The 20,816-nt window shown below is 40.0% G+C and overlaps 1 protein-coding gene across 1 annotated transcript in view; it reads right to left on the bottom strand.

Moving 5' to 3' along the window:
- Positions 1-16,103: 16,103 nt before the first annotated feature.
- The window catches only part of NXPH4 (neurexophilin 4), a 330,367-nt gene continuing 325,654 nt past the window's right edge, over positions 16,104-20,816 (bottom strand). The window contains exon 2 of the mRNA XM_069230784.1: positions 16,104-19,546. Coding sequence (XP_069086885.1) covers positions 18,824-19,546 — 723 coding nt within the window. The 3' untranslated portion in view covers positions 16,104-18,823. The remainder of the gene's footprint in view (positions 19,547-20,816) is intronic.

The following is a 20,816-nucleotide window of genomic DNA, read 5'->3' as shown; positions in this document are numbered from 1 at the left end:
GAGAACATTGTGTGTGGTGCTTGTGGTTAAGATGGGAGTGGAGGCAAGTGTGCGGCCTTCTGGAGGGCATCATGCTTTCCGGGTGAGTATAAGCCTCGTGAATTCTTGGTGAGCAAGGGCCTTTGCAGGTGCTTGGGGGCAAGTAAATGAGAGATAGATATGTATGTTAATAAAGAAGTTGTAGACTAGCTCAGGCTTTGCAGCTGAAGGGGACAGGTTGTAGTTGAGTGTAGACAAGCTGTGAGTGACATAATAGGGAGTAAAGACAAGTAATGAACTAGAAGGATTAGGGTTGATGTAACAGAGGTAACTGAATAATTTGGTAGGCGGAGAAGAAGTGTGTGTTGATAGGGAGGATGGTAGGTAAGATGCTGTTACTGTCGCTTTAACACCCAGCCGTGCATCTCTCAGCCAGACCTGTGCCCCTCTATGTACGCTACCCATTTTCCGCCTGCGTGCACCAGCGTTAATGCCAACTTATCGGTCATTAGACACTTGGATCCAACATTCACTTTACAGGCCAACCATAACGATAGCAGAGTCCAGGCCTGCTGCCCAGTACTGACACCACCCCCTGCCCTTATATTTAATATTTAATCTCATTTTTATAGGATCTGGGCAGGAAGAAGGGTGTTTGCATTGCCAGCTGAGATGGAGAGCAGATGGGAAGGCTGGCCTTGAAAAGCAGGATGCCAGCTCGGTGGATTGTCATCACAAAGACGTACCTAGAGGGGAGGAGCGCATGGCCGACAGCCAGGGAAGCCATAGCTAAGAATACTGCCTGGTAGCAGTGCTTTCAATGGGCAAGTACCGTCCGGTACTGAGAACCCGCACTTCTTTCATTAGAAAGGAAGAGTACCGGCACTCCTCGGCACTCCTCCAGTACATGTAATGGGAGAGTGCTGGCACTCCTCGGCACTCCTCCAGTACATGTAATGGGAGAGTACCGGCACTCCTCTGCACTCCTCCAGTACATGTAATGGGAGAGTACCGGCACTCCTCCAGTACATGTAATGGGAGAGTACCGGCACTCCTCGGCACTCCTCCAGTACATGTAATGGGAGAGTACCGGCACTCCTCCAGTACATGTAATGGGAGAGTTCCGGCACACCTCTGGAGCGTACAGGTACTCTCTATTCAGAGTACCTGCCCTTCCATATTTCCATTGCATTATGGAATGCCTGGCAGGTATCCACTGAGGACAGGTGCGGGAATCTGAGCATCCTGTCTGAATGCTGGCTTCAATGTGAAATGCATGCTATAACATTACTTCTCATTCTTGAGTGAGGGCCTGGTGGGGACGGGGTCCTCACCTGCATTGTGTTATATTTAGGGCAGTGCCGATGAAAAGCGACTGAGAGAATTTTCAGAATCCCCCTTTGTATTCAGAGCTGTGGGGGCATTGTGCCACGCTCTCATTATCCCAGTAAGCTGCAGCCAGGCCCCCACAGCGCCATTCTACTTGCGGCCTCCTGGACTCTGGGGCAGGTTTCAACATTTGTGCCAAACGAAGGTTTTTAAAAAAATAGGGATCAAAATATTGCCAAATCATAGGTCTCAACGATTTCACATATAAGAAAATGTTGTCCGATTTTTTTAATTAGTTATGAGTATGCAAAGAAACTCCCCTGAAATGTATTGTAGGCAAATTCCCTCCATAAGTATTCATTGTGTTTATCTGTGGCTGGAATTAACTTTTTGCTGAGTTAGCGGTACCTGGAATTAACTTTTTGCTGAGTTAGCGATATCACCCATAGCCAATGAATTACTGGCACTAGCTAAGCATCTGTTTTCTTGGTCTGTTTAAAATTGGTCCTCCCATGCCCACCCCTGACTCTTCCACCAATCAGAGAAAGGGGCGCATTTGAGGAAGAGAGCCCCTGCTTCTGTTTGATGTCAGCCTCCATTGGTAATAGCGAGCTGAGGTCAAGGGTGACCAGTAATGGGTCCATGTCCAGCAGGTGGCGCGGTTGTTGTGTTCTTGGCAGCTTGCAGCAGTCCCTCCACCAGCCAGGTGCGGCTTCAACGGGTCCTGTTGTAGATGCGTGCAGTCATCAGCGCTGTCTGCCCTTCATCGGCCATTGCAAGTCAGACGTCAGCCATTACCCCTCGAGGCCAGGGAGGGGCGCAAAGCGGGGAGGCAAAAGAACCGTTTCAAAGTATATGAACGAGAACTCACGAGTAAACACTAAAAGCTCTGCTTAGAAAAAATACAGCTAGAAGACACTATCCCAGGGTTACAAACGTCACGTGTAGAGACACGAAAGACTGGAAGACAGAAATATATTATTGAGAGAAAAATATACAGAGCCGGATGTACGAGAAGGCGAACTAGACATGGGGGCGGATTCACACCTAGAGCAGGAAATCTGACCCAATTTCCAGGGAAAAAGCCCAGCAAACTGACACTCGGCTAAATATAGGTATCTTATCAAGCCAGGGAGGACCTATATTTGGAGAAACGCAAGAGCGACGGGGGCGCCCCATCCTCGTGTGTATTCTTTGGTCGGCTGCAGAAGGCGGAGAGACTACAAACCTCTTTTCTGTCAGCACAAGGCAGGAGATGTTACAACAGCCCCTGCACAGGTGAGGGCGCCCATCACTTCTGCTGGGGCAGTTATGTTCTGGCAGTGCGGCAGAGGTATACGGCCACGACATTTTCTAATGGTTTTTTGACCTCGGGGTTGGATTTATAGCGCACCATGTAACTGGTCGAAGGTTTATAGGAAGTAAGTTACGGTCGAATTATTTATCGTCATTGACCGGCGCAATAAAAAAACTCGATCTTGCGGTGGGTATGCTTTTTTTTACCTTTGTAAAATGTTTTTATGGACTTTGCTTGAAATGATTTGAAACTGAATGGATAAAAAGCAAGAGGGCACTGCGAGGGTTAGGAGGCGGTGATGAGAGATGGGGGCAGAGTGGAAGAGGAGGAGAGGAAATCAAAGATAACGATGGAGGTACACAGATTGAGGGAGTGAAGGAAATACGGTTGCTATTGAGAGATAAGAAAGAAAAGCGGGATATGAAGATGGTGAAGTGGAATTCAAAAGAAGAAAACAGGCAGGGTGGCAAGTAGAAAGCCAAACATAGGGACAGAATATTAGATCAGGCAGAAGCGCATTGATGTATTTAGATAAAAAAGCGATAGAGTCGAGAGATAATTCAAGATACAGGCGAAAGGAGAGTAGATAGGGATTTGAACAGAGAGGAGGAAATAAAAAATAATATACTGCTACCCATCTGTGTAGTAGTATGAGAAGAGCATTGAGTAATGGGCAGAGCAATAGGCAGAAACATACTGACGGGATATTGAGATTGAAAGAGTCCCTCTGTAAGAAACAGAAGCAAGGGGGATGCTCTTTCTAGCTCTTGAGGTCACTCAGTTTCAGTGCTTCTTCAGCCTTTGTGGTGTTTCATCATTATATTTATGAACAATAGTTTGGCAGAACCATTCTTATGTCAAAATCACACCCTACTCTGATTCACTTCGTCGTGAACATCTACTTACAGGGCTGCAAAGTAGAGATGCTGGTAAGTGAAAGGAGTGAACCCCACCATATAACAGTATAGAGCACTGTCACAAGACACATAGGCCGCCAGGCCATGACAGGAATCGACTGAAGGAGATGTAACCGTTTCTAAAGGAGCCATTAACACCGGAAGAGAAAAAGCGACACTCATCCCCTAGCGAAGCAGGGGAGAGGCAACCACATAAAATAGCTAGTTGATTTAGTTTTGACCAGGGAACAAGACTTTAAAAAACTTGGCGGGGGGTGGACTAACCAAGTTAGACAGTATACAAGTGACATCATGGCACGTGATATCACAGCATGTGACATCAATGCATGTGATATCGCAAGTAGTATAACAGGAAGTAGCATCATAGGAAGTGGCATTACAACCCATAACCTCACAGGAAGTGACATCACAAGGAGTGACATCTCATCTTAAGACCTCAACCATATGTAAGAGTACATTTAAGCGAATTACCAGGTATAACAAATTAGCTTTTGTGTAGGCGTTGTGCCAAAAAAGTGACACAAACCTGACACAAATTCTGGGCCTCAATTTCAGCACTTTTTTAAAAAAATCTCTGCCACAAAGATATTGACACAAGGAGCAACTTGGCAATACATCTGACCTGCTTAATTGGTTGCAAAGACTGCATTTTAAAAAATCTTATGAAATTAAGGCTCCTGCTGCAAAGAGCTTTGTGTGCCCGTAAACCTCAGGGAATAATAATAAGGGTAAAATAACTTTGGTGGTTAACACATTTCCTGGAAAGATGTATTGTGTCTAGTCCCAGTTTTAGATCAAAGAAACATAGAGAGTTAAGGTGTCACCTGCAAAGCACACCATGACAGATTTTTATTTTATGTAGTTAGGTCAGTAGGCTACCGCTTTTAACACAAAGGTCCTTTTGTTATTTGCAGTTCATAAATTGTAGTCCTAATATAGCACAGTGAGCTATGAAAGAAATGTGACTTCTTCACCTTATGACCCTTACTATCCTATATAAACAGGGCCAATGGAACTATGCGATTGTGCAGCTAACTACAGTTTAGCGGCATTTGCCACATAATCCATTATGTCCTGCATTATCTGCGGATTCTAACAAAAAAACCCTGGTTCTAGCTTAAACAGTTCAAAAGTTACAGAAAATGCAGTGGGACATGTTGCTGCTCAGTGAAAGGCCCTTTGCCAAACTGGAGTGGAAACCTTTTTAGGGTCGAGCCTGCGTTGCATGTGCTCGCACATGCGTATCGCAGCGAGACGCTTTTGTATTTAGAAAAGGGCTCGGAGCCCTGTCAACTTCATTATGCAGCATAGTTTGCCTTTTCTTTCTACATAATTTACTAAACCCTGCCACATAATTTGGCCTTCTCCAGCTGCACACTTCCAGGGGCCCTTTATATAACAAATCCTGTACACAGATTTACACTTTTATGATTTATTGTCAATGTCTAATGCGTGCATATGATGTAAAGCACTGAGACACCCTGCATTGGGATAAGTAGTACTATAAAAGAAATAAAACAAAATAGTGATGTTTAAATCACTATTTGTGTGAATACAGGAACAGACCAGCATATCTCACATTCTTACTGTGCATGCATAGCTCTTATGTCCATGGACTGACCAAAGTTAAAATCATGCCTCTCTTAAGTACCTGTGAAGTGACAACAAGCTCTGTTCCGTCGTTTCCCCTCCATTGCATTTGCAGGTAGGTGTTAGGCTTCAGATAGCTCCAGGAAGAGGCCATGTGGCCACTTAACTTCGGCCTTTGTTTTGGCCCCTGCTCAAATTTAAAACAAAAAAGCCCCCACCCTGCCGCCTGCATGTTGCTGCTCCGAAGGAAACCAGACAATGTGCTGGCACTGCTGAATGCTTTGCAGTGTTTAAACATTACACCTGGACGAGTTCAGCACATTACAGTGCGGCTCAAATACTTGCCAGGATGGACAGCGTTCACCTTGTGAAAACAGTGGGTGGACGCCATGTGCCCGTGTGTACCCCCAACTTGTGCCCTGGTTTTAGCAAGGAAAGTGACCCAAATGTTCTCACAATTAGTAAAATAACAAACTCTTCAGAGTGGGGCCAGAAAATATATTTAAGTATTCTTTCTCAGCTGACATGGCTGTCCAAGATGAAAACAATGTAATTTTACTCTTCTCAAGTTTGAGATCTGCCACCCTTTAGATGACTCTCATTCCTATTTTGTTGTCATCTTACAACACTGGTATGACTACCAATGTGCTTTCTTTTTTGGGGGCAATTACTGCAGCAGGCTTGGATCCCCAACATTCCTTGGATTTGTGAGTAAAGAAATTGGGTGAGAGTGGCCAGCCAAGGGCAAAACAGATAAACTTTGGAAACCATTTTATGTAATTTTGCTTCTGACAAACTTTTACGTATTTCTCAATTGAAAGAATTTAAACAAAAATGAAAAAACTTACAGGCCACTCTGTGATTATATTGTGCGAATGTAGAAAACAGACAAAGCTACCACTTTATTGCTGTTCTTTTGTTACATTCAGGTCTGAGTAAAAATGAGGGATCCTGACTGACTTCCTCTTCTACTTTCCATCCAAGCACTCACACATTAGTTCACTGGTGCAGCTTTGCTGAAGTTGTGCGAAATGTAGACTTTGCTCTTTGAGTCAATTAAAAAAATCTTTTGATTTGAAAACTGCAGCTTTGTGAACTACAGATATATTGACAGCATTTTTAGTGAAAAAAATATTCCCCTTATCTGTAAGAAAGAAAAGATCCATTTCATTCACTGCAGAATTTTTCGGCACTGTGGCTCTACCCAGAAGTTTGCAGACTCCAGTTCAGAAACATCTGCACAATCCTTAGAAAAGGTATACCACCATAAAAAATAATGCATGGAATTAAATATAAGAAGTACTGAATTACTAAAAAGAAAAAAAAAAGATGTCTCCAGAGCTAGTTAAAAAACAGTCCAAAAAAATCTAACAAATCTGCTCAGGTTACATAAGTTATGCATTCTTCCTAAAAAATATACAATTCAATTTAAAAGGTGCTCAATACTTCCCACAAAGTGTGTTAAGACGTTTAATACTATACATCCTTACAATAAACATATAATTAATTATAAAAATAAAGTTTAAAAAATGTATTATTATTTTCTAAACGTGCACCAATACAAAATGTACAGATGTATTGCACACAAAGTCTAATTGATGTGAAGAATTATTGTTTAAAAAGTGCACAGTTTATTAAAAATGTAGCCAAACTATTTTGAAGAACACAGGGTTAGGATTCAAGGGTGCATTTGCTCTTCACTAATATAAACAAATAATTTGAAAGCTTTGCAGAATTGCATTTTTAAATATTTTGCGTCACATTTTACATGAAAGGGGACACTTTTTTCTAAAATCTGAGAACACACAGATGCATGAGGAAAGGTGTTGAAAACAAGTAGGCAATTTATAAAACCTATAAAGGAGGCAAGGCTTGGCACTCATTTTGAAAGCTCAGCAGGCTACTCTTGACTTGTGTGAGGTTCTCAGCAGCTGGGAGTGAACTAAACTGAGGTGTGTGGACAAAATATTGAGTTTTAAATATTGAGATACAGAAATGTTGGAAAAATATTGTGATACAAAAATATCATGATGCAAAAATATATTTGACAAGAATATCGATTTTTAGGTAGGTAATATCGTTTTTAAGAATGTCTATATTGTTAATATCGCTTTCTTTAATAAGGTTGTAAAAGATATTGTTTTTTTAATTATCTTTGTTTTAGTTAATATATTAAATTTATACGTTAAATATTTTTTGTATAATTGCTTTCAATATTTTTAAATATAGTTTGTAATTTTAAGTGATTTATAACTTTTAATTAAATTTTTGATAGTAAAGTATAGTGTTGTAGCGGGTTGTGAGGTTTGTAGGGGTACAGGGTGGGAAGTGAATTAAGTATAATTAGTTAACAATTAATTATTAATTTGTTAATTATTATTTAATTTATTATTAATTATGTTTGTTGTGTAGTTGTATCTTTTAGGTACATATTAGGTGTGGGTTGCCAAGTTTTGTAGGGGTATAGTTGTGGGTAGTTAATTAAGTAATAATAATTCAATAATTATTACTTTATTAATAATTGTTTATTTGATTATTAATCATGTAAATAGTGTAATTATTATATTTCAGGTTAGAGTTGTGGGTTTTGGGTTTGTAGGGGTATAGGGTAGGTAGTTAATTAAGAATGAATTATTAATTTAATAACTGTTTTATTGATTGTTAGTTATGTAAATTGTGTAATAATTATATTTTTAAAATTAGATAATAGGTGCTGGTTGTTGGGTTTGTAGGGGTATAGAGTGGGAGGTTATTTAAATGATAATTAATTTACAATTTCTTATTAATTTAATATGAACTATTTATTGATTATTAATTATGTACATTTTATTTTTCCTTATATATTTGTTGCGGACTGCTGTGTTTGTAGGGGCATAGGTTGGGTATTATAAAATAATAATTAATTAACAATCAATTATTCATTTATTAATCATTTGATTGCTTATTAAATATGTCAATTGTGTTATACTTATTTATTTTACTTATACAATTGCGAGCTTCTTGGTTTCAGGGAGTATAATGTGGGAATTTAATTAAATAAAATATAAAAAACTTCAATTTATGATGAATTATTACAGTTTTTAATAATCATGTAAATTGTGTAATTGCTTTTAATTACATTATAATATATATATATATATTTTTTTTTTCTAATAAGATATTTATATTTCTGGTCAATGTATAGGCTTATTAAAATATGTTAAGTGTTTGAAGTGAAGTACTTTCCTTACTGTTGCACAGACCGGAGTAAGAAAAGTAAATGTAACCCCTTCAAAGTCCAACACTTTACCTACTTTTGCAGAAACTGGAGTGATAATAGTAACTTTTATCCCTCCCAAGTCCTACACTTTCTCTACTGTTGCACAGACTCGAGTAGGAATAGTGAATTTTACCCCTCTGAATTTCAGTGCTTTCGCTACTGTTGCACAGTTGGGAGTGGGAATAGTAAATTTGACACCTCTGAAGTCCAGTGCTTTTCCTCTCTGTTGGACAGACTGGATTGGGAATAGTAAATTTGACCTCTACAAAGTATAATGTTTTCTCTACTGTTGTACAGATTGGAGTATTGTATATGTATATGTATATATATATATATACATATAATATTTTTAGTAAATTAGTTTTTTTCATTTTCATTTTTTGGGTAAGTTATTTAATGTTTTTTTTTATTTTGTTACATTTTTATGCATTATATTTTTATGTATATAAATAGATATGTATATTTTTTATAGAAGTAAATTGGAAAAAAGACAAAAAATTAATATAATGTAAAATATGTTTAAAAATAGTGATATATGTTTATATAAGTATATCTTTATATTTATTATTAAATACTACTTACATTTTTTAATATACATTATATTAATACTATGTATTAAAATATATAGGGCCTAATCACGAGTTTGGTGAATGGGATGAACCATCCGCGAAATTTCAGATGGGGAGGCTGCCGCCATACTGGCTACCTCCCCGCCGGGCCCATTACAACTTTCCTGCTAGGCTGACGGGCAGAAACCAAGGTTTTCACCAATCAGCCCAGCGGGAAAGTGGTGGCAGCCCGCAGGGTGCACCTCCACCCTCGCAATGCTCACTGTGCAGGGGCATAACGCCCTCTGCACCTGGTCTCTGCCAACCTTTTCATGACGGTTTCACTGCCATGAAAGGCTGGTGGAGAACCAGGTTGTAATCAGTAGGGTGGCGCTGACTTCAGCACCGCCTTGGCTGATTCCGACCTCCACCACCGTCAGCCCATCGGGATCGAAGATCCCAGTGGAGACAGTGATAGATTGGCAAGGCTACCCATCAACCTCGTAATGTTGCGGTCGGACCGCCAAAACTGTGGTGGTCAGAAAGCTGTACTTACCATTATAAGTATAGGGAAATGATATTTGTGTCAACATATTTTTGACACAATATTTGTGTGTCACTATATTTTTGCAAACAATGTTATATCAGTGATCCCTAAACTGAACAAGCACTGGGCTTCCTAATATGTAAATAGTACTCAGCCTTAATGAGACTGGTGTGTCTACGTCACATATGCAAACATCATGGAGAATGTGAGCTAGCATCTTAACCCGGAATCCCTGTGGGTCTGATTCACACAGATTTTTAAACGAGTATAAGTGATTTACTCTAGCTTTACTCCGGACTTATTTCTGAATTTCCATTTTTTTGTCACACCTACCTGCGACAGAAAAAACTGTGAACGTGGCTCAGAAGGCGCTTATATTTAGCTAGTGAATAAACTGTTACACTTCTCTCTCCTTTGCTGGAGTCTGGTGTCTTCATAGCAGAATCCAGAGTTCTTGTAGCTGGGTTCACTTTTTTTTGCCACTAACATAGTTAGATGTGACTGAAAAATAGTGCATAAGAATGTTGGTTATCTTGAGCTGCAAACCGAAACCATTTTGAACTCCAGTGAGTCCATTGACCTGGTAGACAACAGTAGAATTCTTACTCGTGGCTACCTAGCTGGACCATCTTGGTTTCAGTGCAGTACCTCAGAGGTATTGAGGGTTGAGAAAGGCAGGCACTACACTCTCGCCCTTCACTCCATCTTTAGATAGCACTTTTTTCCACATTGCTTTCTCACAGCACTTGAACTAGAAGTTACACAAAGAAAACACAGTTCAGGATTTTTTCGGTTTTCTATTTCTTTTGCTTAAGGGATGCGAGAGAAATAGCAGAAGGAAGAAACGTCGAGACAGCACACTTGAGACATGTGAAGGATAGTCACCGGTTGGAAGGCGTATGTAGAGAAGATTGAGGGGTTTTTGAACTGCTCCTTTGCACCGCTGCTTGTAAAAAAAACGTATGCAGATGAAGTAAGCTGCGAAATGGGAGCATTAGGAGCATACTGAACAGAGTCTTAAGGAAGACTGTAATGAGTTTGTTCGAAATAAAAGGATGGGTTCCATGGGGAGAGTGATATAAAGAGTGAAACATGCAAACAGATAAAAGGAATTAGAGAACAAAATGTTACTGGTGGTGGGGGTAGTTGTGAGAGGTTTGGGAGAAGGGGATGCAGCAACATCAGATTGATAAGGTTAATTGTGTTAATGCAAATTCAGAACAAGATCATTTTTTATTAGGTTACTTCAGTTAGCAGGATTTGTTAGGAAACAACATTAATTGGGTACAAATGAAAGAGAATGAGAAATTCAACACTTCCACGCTTTTGACAGGGTACTGCTAAGATATACATCTTTAATTAAAAAAAATTGCAGCAGAGAAAAAAAAAGAATTCACCTGCAAATGTTTTTGTTCTTTTTTATTATTGATACTTTTGTTAAAAAAATATGATGAAGTTATATACCACATCTTTACAGAAGCACTTCTAAGGAGAAAAAGATGTGGGTCACACATCATTACTGTCATCTTCAGTACCACACACGCGGAAAATCACCCCTGGAGAAATAATCCTCACTGTACAACAAGCTCGGCCAATCACAGTGAATGTTCACCACTCACAGCCAAGTCAGCAGGAGCATGTTCATTAGATATAGGTGTCAATGGAGATATCTACTACATATCGTAAGCAGTGAGTGGGGGGCAGCCCAAACAATACAGATATGATGGCTTTGAAACATCCTCTGGGCCAGTGTTTGTAGCAGTTGTGTGGAATGTTATTGATTTTTATAGCTTATCTCTGACTCGGCTGGTGGAGGAGTGATGGATGTGGAATGAGGAAGATGGAGTCTTATTAGCAATTCCTTAAGTGGCCATCCACGGAATAGAAAGGTTTATGTCAGCTCCTTGTGTTACAGTACAACAAACTTGTAGAGAGGAACACGCCTTCCTAAGTTTCAGAATTTTCTTTGATGGTACATATAAAAACAGGATTTAAAAAAACAAAAATAAGAAGCAGGTGTAAATCCAAAGAAGATGCCTTACTGTCCAAATACAATCAATATAACAGTTTTAAACTTGGAAATCATTGCTTAAATGTTTTATCCACAAATTAAACCAATAAGCCAAGATAATGACTAATTTTCTGTGAAAATTAGCTTTCCACCACTAAAACTGACTGCATAAGCAGGCTGTTCCCTCTCCCTCACTAACTGCACAAGCTCATTCAATATATATCCTAGAGTTCCTCAACTATAAGGCCTGATTTAGATTTGGGCAGACAAGTTACTCCATCACAACGTTAGGTAACTAGATGGTTTTATTGTACGAGTCTTTCTCTAGCAGCAGCACAGACGGCAGGAGGGCAGTCATTAACCTACATGGATGTCTAGTTCTGGCTTGACAGTTCAGCTGCCACCTGACTTTTAACCTACACCAATATCATTGTACTGTTCTTTGCTTCCACACAAATACATAGTCATTCTCATGCTATTTACTTGTAATGCTTCACATTAATACACCATTTCTTTAAAGCAAGAACTATTGGCATTGCCAATGCTTGTTGTCTGTGTGTTTTGCATTCTTATTTTTTATCCTGTTTCTCAGCTCTGTTTTGTTAGAGGATTACATGTCGGGAGGAGCCCAATCAGTAATTGTGGGCCTGATTCACAATGATAATTGTGCATATACATTTGATTTACATGCTCAAATAGTTTATTCTTCAAGTGCAAAGTTACCTTTCGAATTTACAAAAGTCGTTGTTGCACTTCTAAAAAGAGTTATTCTTTAGAAGGTCTCTGTTTGAGTAAATGTCTAAATGGGAGAAGTGTGTGTTATAGGGTAGAAATGTCATAGCCACAATCTGACGTGGGTGAATATTCACAATCTCCTCCCAAAGTGAGTTCCTGCTTTGGTAACAATTAGACAATTACTCCTGATAAAGGTGTGAGTAAACTGCTTTCTAAGGAAAGGATGGCTAAAAGAAACACACTAGAATTGGTGGGGTAACAGGTTCGTCAGAGAGCAAAAATGCATTTGCTCTTTTTTGTCATGCAAAAATGTACATATGAACAACGAAATTCCATAGACCAGTGGTTCCGAAACTTTTGATCTCTGTGGATCCCACTTTACCAGAACTAGATCCCAGGGACCCCCACTGAATCCTTATTGGAATCTGGGGACCCCCCAGTGAGTCATACCTGAAGGCTGGGGACCTAATCTGTTAGTATTATTACATTTTCTAATCAGTCACGGACCCCCTGAGGAGGCTTTGTGGACCCCGAGGGGTCCCGGACCACAGGTTGGGAACCACTACTCTAGACTTTTGGGATTCATAAGCAAGCAATGATCTGCTAGTCATTTGTTGTGTGTACACTGGCTTATCTTCAAATGCAGGCCCTTGGAGAAGAACTTGTTAAATCAATTTTGGAGAACAAATCAAGGGAGAGAGATGGAGGAATTAAAGCCTGAAGTTGAGGTAGGAGGTAAAGTGAGTCCCTGTGTCTAAAGACATTAGGGGGGACATGAGGACACAGGGCCAGACAGTAATTCAAAATGACATTTGTTTTTGCTTCCTCTTTGTTTCTGTGACTGTCAGGTGACACCTGGACATGTAAGACAACCATTTTACTCAACCTCTGAAAACAAGACGGCGTTGGCAGAAGAAGGCTATTGCCTACTTCCGCCATAACTACGAAAAAGCTGCTTGCCCATCTAGTACTCCTCAGATGTCAAACTACGCCTGAGTGCTTAACAGAGGTATTTTATGCAACTTCACCACTTTACACAGACATGGCGCCAGAAAAGTTGGATCCTGCATACACTGTGTTAAATGAAATTGGTTTCTTACTGTTATCATAAAAGATGGTTTCAATTTCAAATTCATGGTATATTTGGAGAAGACAATGTAAGAAAAATCATCTGACAAAATCTTCAGCTCAAATATAATTCTTGCTAACAATATTGCCACTAGAAGTCAGATTATTGACAGCACAGTGTATTAAACTCACTACAACAGAAATCTGTGGTACTGGAGAAAACATGGTCACCAAATCCTTGAAAAAAATGGAAGATCGCAGGGGTTTAAAAAAAAGGAAAGGCTCCTCAGTTTGTCTTGAAAATGGTTAAAATGTGCATCTACCATGATGTCAGCTACATCATTCGAAAGCACACAACTCAAATACCTTGGTCTCAAATGTCTAGCGGATGGCTGTTCAATGGCTAATTCTAGACTGTTCTGATGTGGATAATGCAATTCACCATCTTCATAAACAGGAGGAAGGATATTTTGGCAACATGTAAGAATTCCCTTGACTACTAAAGAGATAATTGATGTAACATACGTGCTTGAGTCAAATGGTCTATCAAACTGCCTTTCTTGAAAAGGAATATCAAGTTGATTATTTGCTGAACATCTATTAAAGTGTAAATCTTTTTAGGTAGTTGTGTTGATCACTACTTCAATGAACTTTATCATAGCTACAGGCAAAAGTTTTGATTTTGTAAAACTGAATGAGAAACCCAGATCATCAAGCAGAGTTGAGGCTTTGAGAAGTGTGGTCAGAATTTTTTAATAGCAAACCATATGGATAAAGAGAAACCTACAATTCTTGTACCCTTAAAGGTACTGCTTAAACGTGTGCCAAAACTGTAGAGTGCAGAAGTAAGATCATGGGAATTACCATTGAACTGCAAATGCAGATTTCCCATCATGAAACAAAGCATCTTCTTTGTGTGGCTGCAGAATGGGGATGCAGAAACAAGTGTTTGAAAAATCAAAGGATACTATAAGATTACACTCACACTGCACTCTTTCAGTTTACAGAATAGACACTATCCAGAGTTTTTGTTTTTTTATAACCTTTTTGATAACCATAGGTCTAAAAAAGGTCTCAGATTTCTGCTTTTATATTTCAGATAAGGGTGTACCACGTGTAAAACCCTGCAGGCCATTGTAACAGCCATACAGCTTCAGCCCCCTTCCTCTCAAATGGTGACATCTGTTTTCCCAACAGGTCCAACCATGATAATTCTTCCCCATAAAAAGAATCCTGGCTTGTACTCTAATTGGGATTATAAAATTAATTGTCTTGGGTCAGTAGAGTGTCTGGTTGATAAGCATACTTTCAAATCATTTGCCCCCTTCTGACTGCAGGACGTTCATATCAAGGCTGGCTTTGACACATATGACCTCTTCATACTTTGGTTCCGAGCCACTGACCTATATTGCTGCAATGCATAACAAGAGTTTGGATTTACCTGCAGAATTTGCGATTCAGCTTTTAGTCTGCTCACTGAAACGCATCTAACGTGTGGTCCACTTTGTCCATCTATCAGTTTGTCTCCATGGAATGTAACATGGCATGGACGTCAGGAAAATGTATGAACAGACACACCCAAGAATGCTTTTTAATTGCTGATGATGTTTCCATGTCTATTGCAATAGCACCGACAGAGATTACACTTAAGATTTTTTTGGTTAATACATTGTCACATTTCAAAATCATCCGATGACTCCTGCTTCAAGGTTTTTGCCTGTTCCTGCATCATGTGGTCCACAGCTTTTCCCACCAAATACTACTACAAATGATTATTTGCCAGTGGCAATTTTAATTTTGCTTCATATCACCTTCTACATTTTCGTTTCCTGCTCTGTGAAACACTATCTGCCAATTTTCTGAATAAACTCCCAAATCTCAAATACCAGACTGGTCCTCAGACCAGTTAATTCGAATAAATAATTGCTCAATTTGTGACAAATTTATTATTTTTTTGCACTCTATGTGGAACCACAGCGGTCAATGTTGAGTCTATTGTGCAGGGGAAATGGCTGACATATGTCGGTTTTACACTGGCACTAGTATTGCATATTAATGAATTTTGTGCTCAAAATTTAGGCTGGTTTTGATTCAGTTTTAAAGGAAAAGGAATGTTTAAACCCTATTAATGCAAAGTACATAATGTAATGTTTGTAAAATAATGCAAGTCTGATCTGAAATAGTTCCTGATTTATGGCACTGCTTGTAAAGTTAAAGTTAAAATTGAAATTGTTTTGATGTTTTTTCACAAATAAAATGTATACATTTGCCTTAGTCATAAACAATGTGTGACCTAACACTAAATTGAGAATAAGAAGCATATACACTTGAAAGAAGGTGGTTTTGAATGCTTAAACTCAAAAGTATAAATTGAGTGTACTTGACAAAGATTGAGATCTTGGGCAAGGGAAAGTAAATTTACTCTAAAAGGAGAGTTTATCAGGGACTAAGATGATAATTAATTTGTATTTATTAATTTACTAAATCGTTAGTTGGCCAAGTACCTCACCCCACATGGTTAATACCTTTGTGTAGTGAGCCATCAACGGTATAAGATCAGCAACTGACATTGTATACAGAGTAGGCCACTGTGTTTATTATAGCTTTAGCGCTGCAATTTTTTCCACCACCAGACAATATAGCAAATGCCCAATCGGATTATTTCTAGCTAACTGAACCAGTATAGCTGACCTCTGAGAACACACTCTGTGGAATGTGGACATTGGAGGCTAAGATAACTATTTGTTACTTTATATTCGGAATTATTCTTAAATATCACATATATATATATATATATATATATATATATATATATATATATATATATATATATATATATATACTGATAGAGCTGCACTTGTGTTCCATAATTAGGCAAATACACATCTGGGACCTGTTTTCCAAAATACTATTAGCCCTGGCTCGAGTTCTTCTTCAATGATTGGTGCAAAAGTTAACTGGTTTTTCTCCTTCCCAGATGGCCCACGTGTGGATTTTCGTGATTTGCTTCTTGGCTTACTTGTTCCTTCTTTAAACTTTTTTCCACTTTGGCCCCACATCTGGGTTCTGATGTCAGTCACATTATTCTGAATGGAAGCACTGCCTGCCTGGCAAAGGGCCTTCCTTGCTCATGATCAAACCGTCTCTGCCACTCAATTTCATTCGCTAGACTGAGAGGCCTTCGACGTCGTGAGGTAATTTTGGTAAATATGGCTGCCATCATACGCTCCTAAATGCCATACAAAACATTCATGGTAGTTAATTTTTTTTAATTCCTTCTTTTTCTTGTCACAATTGTTAAACAGTGAAGGCTTGCTGATCATTTTAAATGTGAAAAATCAAGGTTAAATAACATGATCTTGATTGTCTCCTGGACACACCTCTGAAGTGTGCTTAATACCAGAGGCAGGGAAAAGAGAGTAATGAAGGGACACATTTACTTTCACTATATATAAATGTATTGTACATGTATATCCAAAAAATATGTCATGGATGGGCTCCCTCCTGGTACAAGCTAGGCAGCCCTGTATTAAATGGACACCACATCTAAGTCCAAGTACAACACTGTGATAAATATATATACCCAGTCTGTGGCTCACTTTTATTCAAAGATTAACTGCTGAGAGAAAATTATCTAGTAAAAAGGGGCATTTATATTCAAGAAGGCCACTTAGGATGCAAAGCCAGTGAAGGTGTGGCCCTCCTCACATGTCTTGATATTTGACTGCGTGCCAGTCTCTCTTTGCTGCTTTCTTGCCGATCTGTCCATGTTCTTTACACTATACCAATAAAGCAAACCTCCCCAGGACACACCTTAATCACGTGAGCATTACCTGATATTGTCAGAAGCAGCAGCCTGTTGCTGGTACCATGATCACAAAGTAGGCATAACTGTTTGATGTGGTAAGGAGAGGGTGGGTCTCTTCATTCCATTCCACATTGTCAAGTGCATGGGCCATTTAGAGAGGTCATAAGCAGCTTTAGGTTTCATTTGATATTGTCATAAGCAGGAGACTGTGCTGCTAACTGATGAAGTCTTGTAAATAATGGGTGGCCCATTACGTTTTGTCAAGAGTACAGGTTCTGTGTTGAAGAAATAAAGAGGGGAATGGGTTGGAAACCAGCCTATGATGTCATAAATCTTAGGGGAGCCTTGCTATATTGACATGAACAGGAGGCTGGTCTATCTGATGGAATGACAAGCATGAGTGAGGTCCTATGAATGTTTGGCCGGTGTAGGCACTGTCCTGGGGGGTAAACAGCAGATGATTTGAAACACTGCAGCTGGTAAGTACGGTTTGATGACAAGAGCAATGTTGGAGGGGACCATCAGATAATGTTATGGGTGAAAGATGGTGTTAACCGGTTTGAAAATGAACAAGGGAAACACACATTATATGGATAACTAAGCTAATAAAGTGGGACACTGAAGGCTAGACTCAAGTGCAAGCAAGTGATTCCATCTCAAAATGGAGACTGCAAGGGGGATATTCTAAAGCATCCCTTTAATTTTAGAGTGTGGCCCACTATGGAACAAGGCTTACCTCACATGTCAGATACCCATATTCCATATGTGGCACCTTAAAGGTTTGTGGTTGTTGTACTAGTGCTTGACTCCTCAAAAAGCAGACTGTAACTTTTGAACAGGACTCTGATTACAAGGGCGACTATGGGCTTATTTTGCAGTGGCTGTCCTAGCAGTAGCCTCGCACAATCCAGTCCTTCTCTCTCAGACAACTGAAGCTCAACCAAACTTATATTTTGGAATTTAAAATGCCAGCTTTGTAGTTTTTGACTGAAAGTGGGCCATTCCCTGGTTAAATATGTTGTCTGTTCAATGAATGTGCTGGCATGGAAAAAGAAAGATCTCCTTCCAACTCAGAGGCAACACTGATAGATAGGTGCTAATACATGTAGAATCTCCAGTAGTTGTTCCTCCTTTGATATCCTTACTCATCGAGACATTGACCTACCTTAGAATTTGATCTTGAAGGAATGCACTGGGTCTTTAAAGTACTCCCTTCCTACTCAAACCAATTTATCAGGTCAAGGATTCGCCAAGTTTACCTCAAAATATATTGAAGATATTATGGCCATTGGCAGGAAGCAATGATTTATGGTGTGAGCCTGGCACAATAGAAAGGAAAACAAAAGCACAACCGTCCCTCTCCAACCCTTAAAAACTCTTTGCACTCCACTTTCTAAGGTGTCAAAACTACCCCAGTATGGATTTCCCTAGCAGTGTAAACAAGGAATACCCTGGGTGAAACACAGGGTGACACGCTGAGATAATAACTGCAGGAAGGATGACCACCCTTGTTTACTTTCCCGAATCCTCAAAAAGACCATCATTCCCCCACCCCCAATTCACCCTACCACAAGATGTCCCACTGAGCAAATACTATACAAGCCATGCGGCAGTTGTCTTCGCTAGACTGCCCAGTCAAATCAAGAGTCCTGCGTATCCGTTGATTGCCAAGTGGCAGTTCCCAGGCATTCCTCTTTGGCGCAGGTTATAAACAGCTCCCAGAAACACTGTGGTTTCAGCCAAAGTAGGGGTTCTCGTTCTGGAAATTGTAATCAGGGCAGACCTTCTGCACCAACTTGTAGTCAATGCTGTAGAAGGAGATGAAGATGCAAATGACCTTAAACGGCTTAGCACATAGCCAAGCTGCGTGGCTCTGTGTGTGCTCCGTGAAGCAGATCTTAGAAGGATCATAGAGACAGGGTTTGTTTTTACGGGCCCTGTTTGTCTTCTCGTACTCCACGTGGCAGTTGAAGGTTTTGGAAGCCTTGGTCTCGATGGTTGACTGCTGGATCAGGTCAAACTCCACCACCTTGGTTGGAGGAACAATACTGACTGAGACGTTGCCCAAACTGGATGAATTGTGGCGGAAGTAGACGCTGAAGGTGCCATTAATGTGGTCCACAATTTTGCCTGTCACGAGGAGACTGAACTTGAGTGTCTTGATGTTGAAGTAAAAATCCCCCCAGCCAAAGATCTTCTTGCTGCGACCAGCCTTCAGGGATGGCTTGCGCTTTGAGCGAGGGTTGACTTTATCGATCGCTGTATGGTTCTTAGTCCAGTCCCAGGGGTTCAGTAGACTGTAAGGGTCGATCTTAGCCTTCAAGGTATCCTCAGAGAATATTCGGGAAGGGTTTAAAGAATGGGCCTTGACACCATAGGGTCCATTTTTCATAATTCCTGTCGCCCCCAACTCAAGGTAGCCCAAAGTTTCCGTCACATGGTCTTCTCTGAAAGCCACCTGTAAATCAAAACGACTTTAGTTACTTAGGGAAGCACAGGAGCCTTTAATCAAAACATATAACAAAATGATGAAACATTAAGGCACACATCTTATGTGTTTTTTTTCGATTCTTTAGCTAGCAGACCATGGCCAAGAAGGGACTAATTATAAATCATACTCATTGGCCTATGACAAATAAGTCTAAATTAGGTTATTACTTGGCACACATGTACCACACCAAAAAAACAGTACTGGTGGAGGGTCATACATATGTTGACAGCCGTAGCAGCTGGCCTAGAGGGTACAGTTTGGAGGAGCATCCTGAATACATTTAATTCTTATTTCATATTTCTGATCACCTCCACAGCTCTGGTGTCCTCCTGTTAGGCTTTCAGCACACTCCTTATCAGTGGATCTACCCAGGCATAAATCTACGTTAGACCTCCATGTTACAGATGTTATCTACAGTAAGAACAACATTTTGTAGCTGTTTGTTCCAGCTGTCCCATCCCACTATTGTTTCATTTATCCCCTAACTGAAGTTCCTCTGTATTTCTGGCAATGTTTGAGCAACTCTAATCCTAGGGGCCACCTGAATATCAACTCCAATTCTTGGCCAAGACCCCTTTGGTACCTGCTGGGACAGCAGGTGCCTCAAGAGTTTCCCACTCCAATTATTTTTGAGGGCTCAACCTCTACAATAAACACTTTTGCCCTAACCCAAACATAAAAAGCGAAAGGTCCCGCACCAGTGAGAGTGTGAGAGAGAGAGTATATAAAATGGAGGATGGCTCTTGCCCACAGACATGACAGCGTTAGTCCTTACTACATGCCTTGTACCTCAAGATGGTGGTTGGCTTTTTTATGAGAAATGTACCCCAACAATCCTTAAGAAATGGGATTCCTCATTTTAACTAAACTAATTACTGTTTTGACTAAGCAAGGGTTTGGCTGAGGACCCCGTTAGCTAGTGGGATGCTTATAACGTTGTGATCAAAGATATTTGCATGAAAGCCAGTCAACGACTAAAACTAGCTATCAAAAGGGGGATACCAGTGGCTGAACAAGAATTACAAAAATTACAGGCACAATTATTTAGTTACGCAAACAACACACAAGCCCCATTTAAGGCCTGACACAGTATGAGAACCTTATTGACTAGTTATCAGTGAATAGTTACAGGGAGTATATAGTCAGGCAGCCTGAGAAAGACAGGGCTGGGTGGATGCTTGCCTCGCAGTTGGACACTGACCTTGAATGGACACCTGTTGTGCGATACGCACTTCCA

This window comes from Pleurodeles waltl, chromosome 4_2 (genome assembly GCF_031143425.1).
Source record: "Pleurodeles waltl isolate 20211129_DDA chromosome 4_2, aPleWal1.hap1.20221129, whole genome shotgun sequence".
NCBI lineage: Eukaryota > Metazoa > Chordata > Amphibia > Caudata > Salamandridae > Pleurodeles > Pleurodeles waltl.
This window is presented reverse-complemented; position numbering and strand designations above follow the sequence as displayed.